General features: G+C 43.1%; 1 protein-coding gene and 1 non-coding gene across 2 annotated transcripts in view; one reads left to right on the forward strand and one right to left on the reverse strand.

The window, feature by feature from the left end:
* The window catches only part of L3MBTL4 (L3MBTL histone methyl-lysine binding protein 4), a 352,526-nt gene that overhangs the window by 95,034 nt on the left and 242,999 nt on the right, over nt 1-14,493 (reverse strand). Inside the window, exon 15 of the mRNA XM_033439375.2 lies at nt 7,538-7,711. Coding sequence (XP_033295266.1) covers nt 7,538-7,711 — 174 coding nt within the window. The remainder of the gene's footprint in view (nt 1-7,537; nt 7,712-14,493) is intronic.
* On the forward strand, nt 7,981-8,053 carry TRNAG-UCC (transfer RNA glycine (anticodon UCC)). The gene has a single exon. It is a non-coding gene; the product is annotated as a tRNA-Gly (tRNA).

A 14,493-nucleotide genomic window follows, 5' to 3' on the forward strand; every position in this document is an offset into this window, starting at 1 on the left:
GAGGGGTGGGATTGGGAGGGTGGGAGGGGGACACAAGAGGGAAGGGATATGGGGGATATATGTACACAAATAGCTGATTCACTTTGTTATACAGCAGAAACTAACACAACATTGTACGGCAATTATACTCCAATAAAGATGTTAAAAAAAAAGAGTGAATGTGTATCTGCATATCTGTATGTATACGTAAACAGAAAAAGAGTAGAAAAGAACATGAAAATCTATTCACACAAGTAACCTTGGGATGCAGCATTAGAGTTAAGGAGTGGAGAGTGAGAAATTATTATTCTTAAAAACTTCTATATTACCCGAATTATTGCAGTGGGAATTTTATCATATTTTTATAAGACTACAAGTTATGCTGTTTGATAGGAAAACACCTGAGTATTAATAATGTTTTCAACTTTTATTTTTTCTTACTAATCTATATTTTCTAATATTCCTATAATACACAAGCATTGCTTTAGTTATAAGAAAAAACTGACATTAAATATCACAACTTTGCTATTTACAATAAATAGAAAATAATTATTTTAAAGCCAGATGAAGTATGTGGATGAGAAAAAATGCCCACTGTTGCTTAGGCAACGAAGTTTTGTTTTTCTGGGGATTGGGAACACCAATATTTCCCTGACGGAAGAAACCACAGACACTTTAGCACACACTGTTCTCAGCATTTAATTACTAAGGGCCTGAGCCAAGGCAGGATTCCAGAAATCCAGAGATCCACAATAAATCATAAAATGCCTCATGAAAATCAGCATAGAAGGACATTTTAAAAGATCTTTCTAAGGCATACATTGGTTACTTTATCACATTTTAGCAAGACTATAAATTTGTTTAGAAACACAAGACTACAGTGAAGCTGCCAGAGGCACAGAGGCAAGTGGAATCCAGGAGGCCAGGTCCTCTCATCGCATCACAGCTTCCGTCTACACCCCTGAGCTGATCTTTGACAGGCTGGTTTCGGTTTCAATTTGCAAAACAGTCAACAGAACCCTTTAACTTGTCTTAATGGCCTGGATCTGCCTAGGGTCTCCAAGAATTTAAGGTGCGTAACTGCTGAGACCAAGGTCCCCTTTCACTCCTTGTCAGTTACCACAGTCTGTGAGTCTCTCTTCCATTTGGTTTATCTTTGTTTTCCCTCCTCCGCCTCCTCTCCCTGAAAATACGCTCCCCGCGGGGACGGGACCCCTGGGCCACAGCAGACGCTCCGCACGTACCCGCTGGATGAAGAAGCATCAGTGCCATGAGTGAACTAGCTCAGTGCCTGGGCTGCTGGGACGAGCCGTCCTGCCTGAGTTCGGATCCTCATCCCGCCACTTACCAGCGTGGGTTTTCGTACCACTAAGTGAAAGCTTAATAAGAACAAGGATTTTAGGGCTTTCCTGGTGGTGCAGTGGTTGAGAGTCCGCCTGTCGGTGCAGGGGACGCGGGTTCGTGCCCCGGTCCAGGAAGATCCAACGTGCCGCGCAGTGGCTGGGCCCGTGAGCCGTGGCCGCTGAGCCTGCGCGTCCGGAGCCTGTGCTCCGCAAAGGGAGAGGCCGCGGCAGTGAGAGGCCGCAAAAAAAAAAAAAAAAAAAAAAAGAACAGAACAAGGATTTTAGTCTGTTTTCTTAACTGCTGTCTCACTGGAGTTTGGAACAGTGCCTTTCTAAGGGTTTGTTCAATGGATAAATGATGAATAAATGAACGGCTATGGTCTGGATCCTGAATTCAGGGAGGTACGTGCTGTTCAGTTATTTATAACGCCATAAACCGGCTCTGTTCTGACCTCACTCTGGGGGAGGAGGAGGGATGGGATGGTGAGCAGAGCAATGACCCGGGGTCAGAGGGCTCGGGGCTGCCACTAATGACAGTGTCAATGAGGGACTAAATGCTTGACTTTAACAACCTTATTTCTCTGTTGTAGAAGTTGGATGAGATAACCTTCTGAGTCCTTTTCCAACTGTAAAGCTCCAGGATCGTCACACTTGGCTGCAGGTCCCTCAGAGTCCAGCTGGAAGTATGGAGTGGGAGGGGGCTGTCCGGATGGCCGGGGGCTTCCTGTCCAACCACAGTCCTCCACAGACCCCGAGGACCCTGGGTGTCCCGGTGTTTTGATCACTGCTCACTTGATTAAGGAGTTTACTTTAGTTCCGAATAAATAAACAAAGGGCTAAATTTCTATGTTTGGTGCAAAGATGTGTGCTACAGACACAGCTAGAACCAGTCCAACTGCAAGACTTTAAGATCAACAAGTTTTATAAAAATGGAAGAAAGATATGGAATTATTATTTCAATAGTTTCTACTATGTTCCAGGCCCAGTCATACATCACTATCTATCTGCATCTATACACCTCTGTTCAAAAACCTAAGCCTCGGATATTGTATTCATTTTACAGGTAAAGACATTGAGACTGTTATGGGAAAACAAATGTATGTATGTACCTGAATCAGTCAACTACGATTCACTAAGAACTATGATGCGAACAGCGGTGAAGGAAAAATGCAAGCATAATAAAAACTGCTTCTCGCTCCTTAGCAGCCTCCAATCTTTTTGAGAAAATAAGGCACATGTGCAAAACAAGTATCAAAAAGGCTCAAGGAGACACAAAGCGTGGAGCAGACCCAAAGCACAAGGAAGGGGCCTCGCTCTCATCCGATCCACACCCCAGGGCCCAGCAGAGTCCTGGCACCGCACGGGTGCTCAACATCTATTTGATTTGTCAAGTACCGGCTAAGCGTCAGGCATTGAACTAGACGTGAAAAATACACAGATGTGTAAAACACCATCTCTAAGGTCAAGAAGCTCACACGGGCTGAACTGCTGTGGAAAGTTTCAAGACAGAGATGAGCCTTGGAGAAGAGAACACGCAGCAGGAGTAGAGGAGGCAGGAAGAATGGGAACAAAGGCACCCGCGCGGGAAGAAGAACACGACTGCGGATGGTGACAGGGCGTGAGTGGACGCCCAGAGGCTTGGCCTCCGAAAGCAGAGAATTTACATGGGAAGGAGCAAGATCAAAGGCTGACGGGCTCAAGGAAACCTCTTTAAGGACTTGGAAGGTTCATACACGAAACAACCGGCTAACACTGGTTAAATGCTGAGAACGGACCTCATAGAAGGTAATGTGAGTCGTGCAAACAAGCTAGTTGGCTCATAGCTGAGCAGTTCATTATGAGGATCATTAAGGAACTACTCCACTGCCTGCCATTCTCTGCGAAGACCATAATCTCTCCCAGCCATTTTTATTGTCAATATAGGCCTTTGGGAAGTATGTAAAATTTACAATATGGCAGGCATTAGGAAAAACAAACTGAGCTATATTAGGCATTTTCTTAGATTTTCTTAATAGCCGTGATTGAATATGACAGCTTTTTTAACGAATGGTCCTGCCGACTATGTAAATTAGAGGCAGAAGTTGTTATTAAAGAATACCCAGGTGGATGGGGAAGGGGACTGGAAAAAATGTCCTACACAGGCGCGGGGAAGCCAGCTAACATAATATAGGGCGTGGGGGGGCAGCTGCATTTCAAGTAATTTTCTTATGATGAAACTGTCTGATGAGTATAATTTTATTCCCCCGTTGCAGATCGAAGCCTTTAGTACCTATTACAAAGAAACGTGTTCAGGTGGAAGACTTGCATTATATAGTATACATAAGAATAAACAGTTTGGGGCAAACATGGTTGAGATTCTTCCCCTTCAGTAGTTCTGTGTTCACAAAATAAGAAATAAATGCCTCACAAGATGACCCTGAGAATCCTGAAGAGCAGTAGAAAGTCTAAACATAAACCCAGCCAGGCATTTTCAGAGCCTCCAACTGCCATCCTTTTGCCAGCCTGATGCCATTGAAAACATGTATAGGATTTAGGGTCAGGTAGTTCTGGACTCAGACCCCACCTCTTCTACTAATTATCTGTGTGGTCCTGCACGCTTTGCCTAACCTCTCTGAACCTCCAGGTGCCTACGTTATAAAACCAGAGTTGTTGTGAGGATGAAATAAAATTCCCAAGACCATGTATGTGAATTGCTCAGCACAATCTTTGCAGCACAAGCTAATAAGTGTATGATATCAGTATTAGTATTACTGCTGATAAATCTCTTGTTGCCATTATCAGTTTACTGAACTAAGAATATGCTGGATGTAACCGGAAGACCTATGTCCTGGATTAGCTACTAGTAAGAACCTCTACTTCTTCATCAATAAGTGACAATACTATATATACAACATATATATAGTTGTATATATGTATATACAACATACAATATAATGACAATAATGTCTGTTTTGCCTAAATCACAAGATTATGGGAAACTTTAAAGGTAATGTATCTGAAGACTATAAACTGTCAAACAAATTAAGGTATCCACCCTAGAGTACGTTCCCAGATGAAAGATGCTCAAGTGTTAAGGTCATTTGCCTCCGTTTAATGCACCATGAATATAGTACTAATCACTCTACTAGCACCAAAAGAGGGAATATATTTACAGCATAACAGTTTTTTGTTTGTTTGTTTGTTTGTTTTGCGGTATGCGGGCCTCTCACTGTTGCGGCCCCTCCCATTGCGGAGCAGAGGCTCCAGACACGCAGGCTCAGCGGCCATGGCTCATGGGCCCAGCTGCCCCGTGGCATGTGGGATCTTCCCAGACCGGGGCATGAACCCGCGTCCCCTGCATCGGCAGGCGGACTCTCAACCACTGCGCCACCAGGGAAGCCCACAGCATAATAGTTTTTCAGTAATGGCGACCTAACGTGAATCTGACTATTTAAACTTATATTAACATGCAATCGTACTACTGTGAAGATGAATCCTATAAACATTTAGTAGCATATAATGCACTCGAATTCATAACGTGACCCTCTACTAAGAAAATGTGAACATAAACAGACTATTTCCACTGCTAAGTCATGGAGACTTAAAATTTACTAATAATAACTCCCTCTCCAAAGATTAACATGAGAACAAACATGCTTTTTAAAACTAAACACAAAACTGGGATGCAGTTAAGGAAAATACACAATTCCCTAAACTTTGGGGCAGCATCTAATTGATTTTGTAAGAAGGTCAAGAGATAATTTTATATTTTGCACTGGCATTGCAAGAAGCCTGGAGATGCTAAGGTGACAGCGTTGCTTGTGTGAGAAGTTAGAGCAGGCCTGTCCAGGGCTCAGAGACCATGGATGCACTGGACGCCAGAGGAAATTAAAGACCTGATTTTCACTCATTTCACCCCCTTGTCTATCCTTGGACACGTGCCAACCACAAATTATTTTTCCTCAGCATGTAGAAGAGGAGAGATGGGATTTAAACATTCTCCTCCACCTGTACACGGTATCTTGTGATTTTAAGAGCAGAGGTTTGGGTTAGAGGAGAGGCAGCCTCAGGAGATTACCACAAGTAAACTGTGAGAAGAGTTGAAATAAATTTTAGCTGCTCATCATCAGCCTACATATTCTTCCTTGTCGATTTCCTTGTTCTTTTTGTCTTTGAGCTGGAATTCTGGACCGTGAACAGGAGGTCATGGGGAAGGAAGCAGGTCAAAGTGAGTACTACTGCCAAGACCACTTGACCCGAACATCGTTTTGTTGCGACGACTGGTTTAAAAAAAAAGAGGACGGGGATTGGAGTGCAAGAATGGCTTTGGTCTTGGGATGTGAAAGAAAAAGAAGGCTTAACAATTCGAGATGTGGACCGTGAGACTCCCCCTCTTCCGCGCAGCCGCTCACACAGCTCTGTGCATTCATGAAACAGGATCTGACAGAATAGGATCATGTGTAATTGTTTTGCTTGGTTATCAACTAACATTCTCTGCTTTTTCTATCTGTAGTAATTATGCTTATTTGACACATTTCAATGCAAAAACCCCTCAAAACGGTAAAGCACACAACGATGTATTGAAAGGCGAGTTAGGGACGGGGGAGCCGTACACCTGTGCTGAAGAGAAAGGCCGGGCTCACCTCCGAGACAACACGACGGAGTCATCGTTTTTTAAAACAGTTCAAAGAGCTGTTTATTCTCTCTGACTTTTGACATTGGGGATGAATGTCTAAAATGTTCACAAGAGAGGCTGAGTTTTTATTTGGGGGGAAGAAAGATAACAGAACAAAAAGAGTAACAGCAAATGGATGCACTGGTCTCTGGAATAAACAAGCGCTGTTCCCTGGAAAACAGTTTTAAAAAAAAAAGAAAAAACTCCCTCAACTAGGAAATGGAAAAGCTGTTCGAGCTCTCAGCCACTTGAAGTTGTAAATGGTGTGGGTGTGAAAAGCAGTAAAGAAAAACTAGACCCCGTACAGTTCCGGCAAGAGGAGTGGGTGTACAGCAAAGGAGAAAACGCAAGATAACATGCGGCAGAGGCGCTGTGCGGTACCCGGAGGAAGAGGATGGGGCGCGCGCTGCGGAGGGTGACAGGTGGCCCCGTGCACAGCGACCACGCTCAAAATCAGCTGCTTAACGAAAATGCAACGTCGCCTAGATGCTCTATAAAAAGAAAAAAAGGCACAGTCCAGGATGTAAACTCCATGTGAAAAGTGTGTCCTAGGAGCCAAACTCTCCCAGTGAACAGACCTTGGCAGTAAAGGAGCATCCACGCTGGGACTGAAGGGTGAAAGGGCAGAAAGGGGGTCCTGGAAAGTCTGCCCTCACAGAGAGGCGCGCACATTCCTCTCCCACGTGCTGGACGGGAAGGGCAGGGCTGGGCGAGGGCTGTGGGGGGCCGGGGGTGGGTGATGGTGGTCCAGAGAACCAGCAGCCCCTCCCATAGCAGCTCCTCGAAAGCTCAACCTTGAATGCCAGCGCCTTCTGCCTGCAGCGGGGCCTGAAAAACACCCACTTCTCACCTCTGCCGAGCCTTTCATGGCTCCATCTCCGTCTGGTCTCCAGTTGTTTACTTGTAATTAGATTCTCCTGTGTTTATAATTCCCAGCATGGAGGATGAAACTTTTATCTTAAAATGTTATTTATTTACTCATTTAGGTTAAAAAAGAGCAAATAAGGTTGCATCTGTAGCTTCTTAGAAAATGATTATAAGTAAATAAAAATTGAGAACTGATCCTTAAAGTCGTAAGTTTACATTTAGGAACAAAAGGATGATGTGCCATTGATAAATCGAAACAGGAACTATTCAGAGTAAGGAAATCGTACCTGAGGGACTTTTGGATTAAAGATGACAAGTACCAGGTGAGCAAGGGGATCCTGATGGGACCAAGAGGATGCGAACACTGGGCCACGTGCCCAGAGAGATGCCACCTGTGAGATGACTCCAGAGATACAGGGAGTCTTACAGAATTTACACGTGAGATTTGCTTTCTGTTGCCTACATATAATATCTACACTTAGAGGTAAATTCAAATTTTTGAGGATGAAGTAAGAAAAAATATTTTTAAAATAAATGTCAAGGCTTAGATGAATTCTATGAGCCAGTGAACACAATAATATACAGAATAAAGAAAGATTTTCAAGAAACACAAGAAACTATTATTACCCCCAAGTTTGTTCTTTTCTGTTCTACACGCTTTACTCTCTGGTTCACATTTTCAGAAGTTCCTTACCTGGACTGGCTCTTCACCTTTTCATGTTTTCCATTGAAGTTCCAACTACAGAGGTTTTTCGATTTTGAATGTGCAGAGTCTGAGTCCACATTTGCCTGTGTTTGTTCTCGCAGACGATCGTGAAGCGTTGCCTCCTTTTTCAAGTTCATGTCCGAATACGGGCAGCCAAAGGCACTGGTTTGTATAAAAATGAGAGCACAGGCGTCAGTTTAGGGTGATACATCAGGGCTGTACTGTCATTGGAACAGACGTACATCCACTATTGAAAAGCTGAATAGAGACGTTCTCCTTTCACTGAACACACTCAGGTTAAGTTTCTTTTCATATTGTCCTTTGCGAAGATCTCAGGTGCCAGACCACAGACACCGATCAGCAGACATTACAGGTACAGTCATCAGCAATACGGTTTTCACAATCTAAAAAACTTAAAAATCTAAGGGACTTCCCTGGTGGTCCAGTGGTTAAGACTCTGCGCTTCCAACGCAGAGGGCTCGGGTTCGATCCCTGGTCGGGGAACTAAGATCCCATATGCCGTGAGGCCAAAAAAAAAAAAAACAAACTTAAAAATCTAAGAATAACCTAAAGGTGTACATCCAATGGAGCAGCGAAAATGTCATGTAAACACCTAACTCAGTTTGTATCCTCCAATATTCAAGCCCTAATTTGACTACCTGTATCACAAAATACTATGGGGTAACTAAACATCTTTACCAGTCATCAGAGAATATCATGCTTTTACTTCTTATCATTCATGTACCCAGAAATACTGTATCTGGATGACTGCTTCATCCTCCTGAAACCAGCTAGGAAGTTTTGTGTTTGAACGTGAAGGGCCAGTTGTGGGTGAAAGAGGAGAGACCACAGTCAAGGCTGAATCCTGACTCCAGGATGTGTTAGGAGGCTGACAGCAGGCTCAGGGCAGAGGCTCTGGCTCCTGCCACAGGTGATCGGTTGTCTCTGGTAGATTTCTGTGCCCACGTTCCTGTCCCCAGAGGCCCCCAATCTCTGTGCTGCCGGGAACGAGGCAGATGCTGTCAGGGGCCAACCAGGCAAGACGGTTCCCCGCCCACAACCCTGAGGGAGCTGGTCCACCGAGGTCCAGTTCCCCTCCAGTGAAATGGGAAAATCAGATCCAGCTCCTACGGGCTGTTGTGACCACGAGGAATCACACACACACACACACACACACACACACACACACACACGGTAGCTGCTCTCATTACGACAGTGCTGTCATCCTTTACATTTGGGGAGCACAGACTCAGATGCATCAGTATCTTGGCAGTTGGCCCTTTTTTTAGGAACTCACGTCCTGCTTACTATAAATTTGCTGGTATATGGTGTACAATAAATCCTTTCTGATATGTGAAAGTTTGCTTTTGGTATTTTAAAGTCATGATAAAATCAGGGAGCAATGCAGTTTTCCTCTGTTTTACAGTAGATTTGAGTTTTCCAGGGAGCACTTATACACAGTCTAACCTCAGAGGACTTTAGTACCAACCTGGATCTAGAACGGGCCTTCTGGACTTTGGGATGGGGTGGTTCTGATAACACACCAGCCTTGCCCAATATGCCAGGGTGGACCTGTACTTTGCCAGACAGGGGCGCCCCTGTGGATGCATGTTCTGTAGTTAATATTAATTGGCACTACTTCTTAGTTTATTCCGTTATTGATTCAACAACCCACTAACTGAGCATGTGCTACATGCTCAGCACTTTGGAGAATATAAATCTAGTGAAGAAGTTGGGATATATACCAATAAATACAATTTATAATAAGAACAAAAGCTACCCCTATTGAGTGTTTACATGGACCCATTGCAATACAAGGTGTTTTACATATATTATCTCTAATATTTAGTACTAAATACCCAAAGATGGCATTGACATATTTTTTTCTAGGTTAGAAAACAGGCTCACACAGGATAAGCAATTTCCCAAAGTTACCTGGCACCTTCTTGGGAAACCCCAAAATAAATCACTTAATTATTAGCATCAATCACGTGCGCAGAAGTGGGAAAACATTTTTAGCACCATCAAAGAAAAGGAATGTAATTTTTGTGCAAAGTGTAGCCAAGGCAAGCATTCACAGGGAAAGCAGTACAGGGTTTGCCACGGTTAATGTCTAGGGGAAAATAAGTCAGCCCATGCTGGGTCCTGGGTGAGAAGTGCAGAGGTGATAAAGCAGTTTCCAGCAGGACCAACTGGTTTAGGCTGCAGCATATGAGATTTAAGGGAGATTTTTAGAAAGAACTTTCTGCAGATGAAAATTGAAAGGCATTAGGCTAACCTAAGGGAGATGGGGAAATGTTTATTTTAAGCACAGCTGAGTTTTCATGAAGACACTACCACTCAGAAGCTTTGCTATCCATCTAATATATACTCCCAATTTGAGAATTTTTAATGATCATTACGGTCATGAATTTTCTAAATTCCATGTAATTATCCCACATGACTAGTACTGCATGACACTCCTGCTGTCTCTTCCTCAGGCTTATCTACCCACGATTGTAGAAGCTACCATTCATCCTCTTGCTCAGTACTTGCTTAAGCTGAAATTTTGTTTCCCTCAATCTTCATTCATTAATCAATCTTTTACTCATTTAAACATTCATTTATTTCCTAATCCCATTCTAGCTCTTCTTTGTCTCTCAGGTACTCAGGCATGCAAGACTAAATGCAACGCCTCGGAGCATCCGTAGAATGGAATATTTCTCGATTGTGGGAGGCGACGCACATGAGAAAGTATCTCAGGATTATACAGATCAGAAAAAAGCATGAAGTTCAAAAGAATATACTGGGTTGGCTAAAAAGTCCGTTCCAGTTTTTCCGTAACATCCAAAACGAACTTTTTGGCCCACCCCATATTAAATGACAAAAACATATTTTGCAGAAGATGCTGGTGGAGAACCTGAAAGAAGATAATGATGGGAGACAAAGGGAAGGTACGAAAGGAACAGGATGAGGGGGCTTTCGGTTGCATTGTCTGCACCATTTTCCACCTGGGCTCTGCTGTGAACAAGTTTCTGGATTGCAACACTGTGCTTACTTGTGTTCAATGCAGAGAAATATTTATGTTAAAGAGATGACATCCCAAATGTCAGCCTGCCCTCCTGCACATGTAGACCCTTACTCATGCGCGCACACGCGTGCGTGTGTGTGTGTGTGTATGTGCGTGTTTGGAAGAACATACGTGACTGCATAAATCTGTACACATAGGAAAAATCTGATTGAAGTGGTTGTCCTAGGTGTGATACAGCTACTTAACGCTCACTTTTGATTTAGCCAAATACTGGGGGAAAAGGTTCTGAAGACACAGTCTTTTTATAAAATTGCTGACATAAGCTGAAATTTCTGTGACTTAAGGCTCTGTTGGTCAAGGTAAAATGATAGCTTCTTGACAGACAGGTAAGTGGCATATTCAAATTTAAGCTCATAACGGACCATGATAAGGAGGCATGAAAACCGCAGGCCAGGAGGGAAGGCCTGAGAGGGCGTCCTGGGGGAGGCGGGGCTCTTCTGATGCAGCAGACCAGCTCCCCATCCCTCCTTAATTCAACATGTGTTTGCTGTCGGCAGGGAAAGAAGGAAGAGAGAGCAGGAACTATACAGTTTTTAAAAGTCAGACACAGTAGGATATTGGGAATTTTATACAGTTCAACCAAATAATTGATAAAATATGTCAGGCCCAAGTTCATCAGCAAGACAGATGAATAGAGGGCGAACGCTAAATAAGCAAAAAACTGCTAGGCAGCTGCAGACAAACTTTAAGAGAGATTTCTGGAGAGACTGAAAACTGAGATCCTAGTAGCCCTCCTGATAAACAGAAGAAAACATAAAAATGGCTGCCATTAAAAATACTAGTTTTGCTTTTCAGAATATTTAAGTAGAATTTTTAACATCTGAGGAGAAAGAGAAAAATAAGGACGCAGCAGCGTCCTTGGGGGCTTCGCTGCTGGTTGTAATGGGGCAGGGGGCGGGGAGGGGGCGCTGGAGTGGCTGGCACCGAATCACGGCAGGTGGTGTCACGCCCGGGAGGGTCCTCAGCCTCTCAGTTCTCCTTCCTTCCACAGCAGGGGCACCTGATTCCACAGGTCGGTGCAGTTTCCTCGTATTCTCAGGACCGGTCCTGATCCGAGGGACAGAGGCCCTACGTTCCTACTTGGCACTTGCCGGGCCATCTCCCATTAGGAGGCCCTCTGCCTCCTAATCCCAACCTAGGCAGCCAGGCCCCCCGCTTCCCCGATACCAGCTGGCCAGTCGCCTATGTGCTTCTCCCCCTGAATTATTCTCTCCTACTGTGCTTTACCCACTGGCTGGGATCCCACCTTCATTTTGGATTCTTCCCGTGCATCTCCAATTCCAAGAGTCTAGATAGCACCTGCTGATTTCCAAACCCCTTGGACTCCAGGTTCTGCACATCCAACCATATGATCATCTTGTATCTACAATGCTTTCATCTTCTCATACCCAAGAAGCAAGTGTGGTTCCTGCTTGTCTCTGACTACCTTGTTTTGCTGAAAATAATGGGCCATGATCTGTCAAATCCCGGGAGATGGACAGTCTGGACCACGAGGTTATAACTAAGCTGTCACCACACGCCTAATTGGTAGCTTCCCAACCCCTGTGCAGCTACACCCTCAGGATGGCCGGAGGGGCCTCAGGCACCAGAGTCCTTCCAGCCAGAGCGGCCTCCTCCAGACTCTGAATTCCCTCCCTTCCCAAGTACTGATTAGCATTTTCTCTCTGTGACATGACGTTATAAGGGTAGGGAGGCGTTACAAATTTAAGCAAAATGGCAAAGATGAAAGAGCCCCTTGGGTGCTGTACTTCAAAACATAAATAAAAACACAGAGGTCAGCAATATTTCAGGAAGAGTGTCAGGTCATTGACAACATTTTTGCTGATCCAGAAAAGTGAAGTCATCCCAAAAAGGCAAGTAGCTCCCAGGAGGAGCCCTGATCTAGGAATATGCCCTCATGTAGCCCAGGAATTAGGGATGTAGTTAAACTGTAAAGAGTTCTCTAATGCAACTAAGCCACCCCTCCAGGAAGCCCACTGCCTTTTGTATTTTAATCTCAATTATTTTATTATCCAGTTATAGTCTTTTCTTTCTAAGACCTAGATAAGACAACCTATCTAAGCTGGGAGGTTACATGCTAAAGTCTCTTCGCTTAGGTTCAAAACGTAAGAATTTTCTTGTTGGAGTGAGTGGGGGCCTCGTATTGGGAAGCGCTCCCGGAAGAGACTCTCTGAGGGGTTGGCCTCCCACAGCAAAGGTGGCAGGAAAGTCCTGGATGCTGCCCCTGCCAAAGGGTAAGGGGCTGAGACTCTCAGAGAAGGGGGTCAGCCAGGAAACGGGAGGGAGCAAGATAAATGCTGCCTGCCTTGCAGCCTGGCCTTGGGCCCTGATGACACCAAGATCCCCAGCCCGCTGGCAGGTCCTACATCCTACCTGCCGCATTAAGAGCAGCACCCACCTCCCACCCACGATGTTCCCTGGTGAACAGAAGACCATTTGTCCTCACTGCCATTTAACTTTAATATGTGGGTAGCTTAAACTTACATAGTATGTTAAATGAATATCTTTTATTTTTAAGAAAATATTGATTTCTTGGCCAATGGTACTGAAAGGCACGATAAACACTGAAATGCAGGTTACTGGAATTACAGAATATCTGTAATACTTTCTATGGAAACTTTTAAAAGCTAACATAGGACTTAAACTGTTACCGATTTTACTTCTATGAGGATTGTGAGCAAGTATAAATGAGATATATATACATACAGAGACAGAGAGAGAGAGAGAGGCCAGGGATATAGACCAGGAAGGTTCCAAGAATACGTTATAGTATCTACTGAGGATATAACACAATTTCTATTACATTGTTCTCAAATACAGAGATGAGCAAAACCCAACTGGTATATGTAAGATTCTAAGGTCTAAGTCAATTCTCTTCAAATTCCCGAGGCTTTAAAATGTGTTTACCTGACCCCCCGCCACCCCCCCAAAAAAAGAAAAAAGTGAGTTTACCCAAGATATATTACAGGTAAACTTTCTAACTTCTGTCCATAAAATAGCTGATATTGTCACTTGTCATTAAAAATACTAGAAAATTTAATGCACACAGTAAGAAAAATGTATGAATATTAAGAACAAAAGTTTCATAAGTAGAGTTAAAAGAAGTCTACATCTATATAACTCAGACTTCAAAGAGTTGGATGAAACAAATTTGACTCCAAAAATACTTTTCTGATTGACATATACACATTATATAAAATAGATAACTAATAAGGACCTACTATATAGCACAGGGAACTCTACTCAATACTCTGTAATGACTTATATGGGAAAAGAATCTAAAAAAGAGTGGATATATGTATATGTATAACAGATTCATTTTGCTGTACACCCGAAACTAATACAACACTGTAAATCAATTATGCTCCAATAAAAATTTAAAATAAAAAAAATAAATAAAAATACTTTTCTCTGGGGTAATTCAGCCTGTAAAATCATCCTACATATTATAAACTTGCTAACATGGCCAGTTAAGAAGTTAGAAGAGAATTACTACTCAAGTTAAGCACTGAAAAGCACAGATATAAGAACTAGAAAACTGTATTAAAGCTACTAGTACCAGAGGCTTGTTTTTCATTTCCTCATCTATAAAATGGTGACAGTACAGGGATTTTTGTGAAAACTAAATGAGACAATCTAGGCAAGGTCCTTGTATAGTGACTGGCACAAATTAAATGCTCATGAGTTTTTAATTTTAAAAAAGTCATTCTGATACAAAATATAATACTAATGATTCCTTTTATTTGTGGTTATTATAGTTTTCATTCTAAAATTTCCATTTATTTCTCACTCTCCTTCTGTTAATATCTGCTTTATAAATTCAGGTTCTCTAATGGTGACTCCATATATATTTACAATTGTTATATCTTCTTGA

Source organism: Orcinus orca, chromosome 15 (assembly GCF_937001465.1).
Source record: "Orcinus orca chromosome 15, mOrcOrc1.1, whole genome shotgun sequence".
Classification (NCBI taxonomy): domain Eukaryota; kingdom Metazoa; phylum Chordata; class Mammalia; order Artiodactyla; family Delphinidae; genus Orcinus; species Orcinus orca.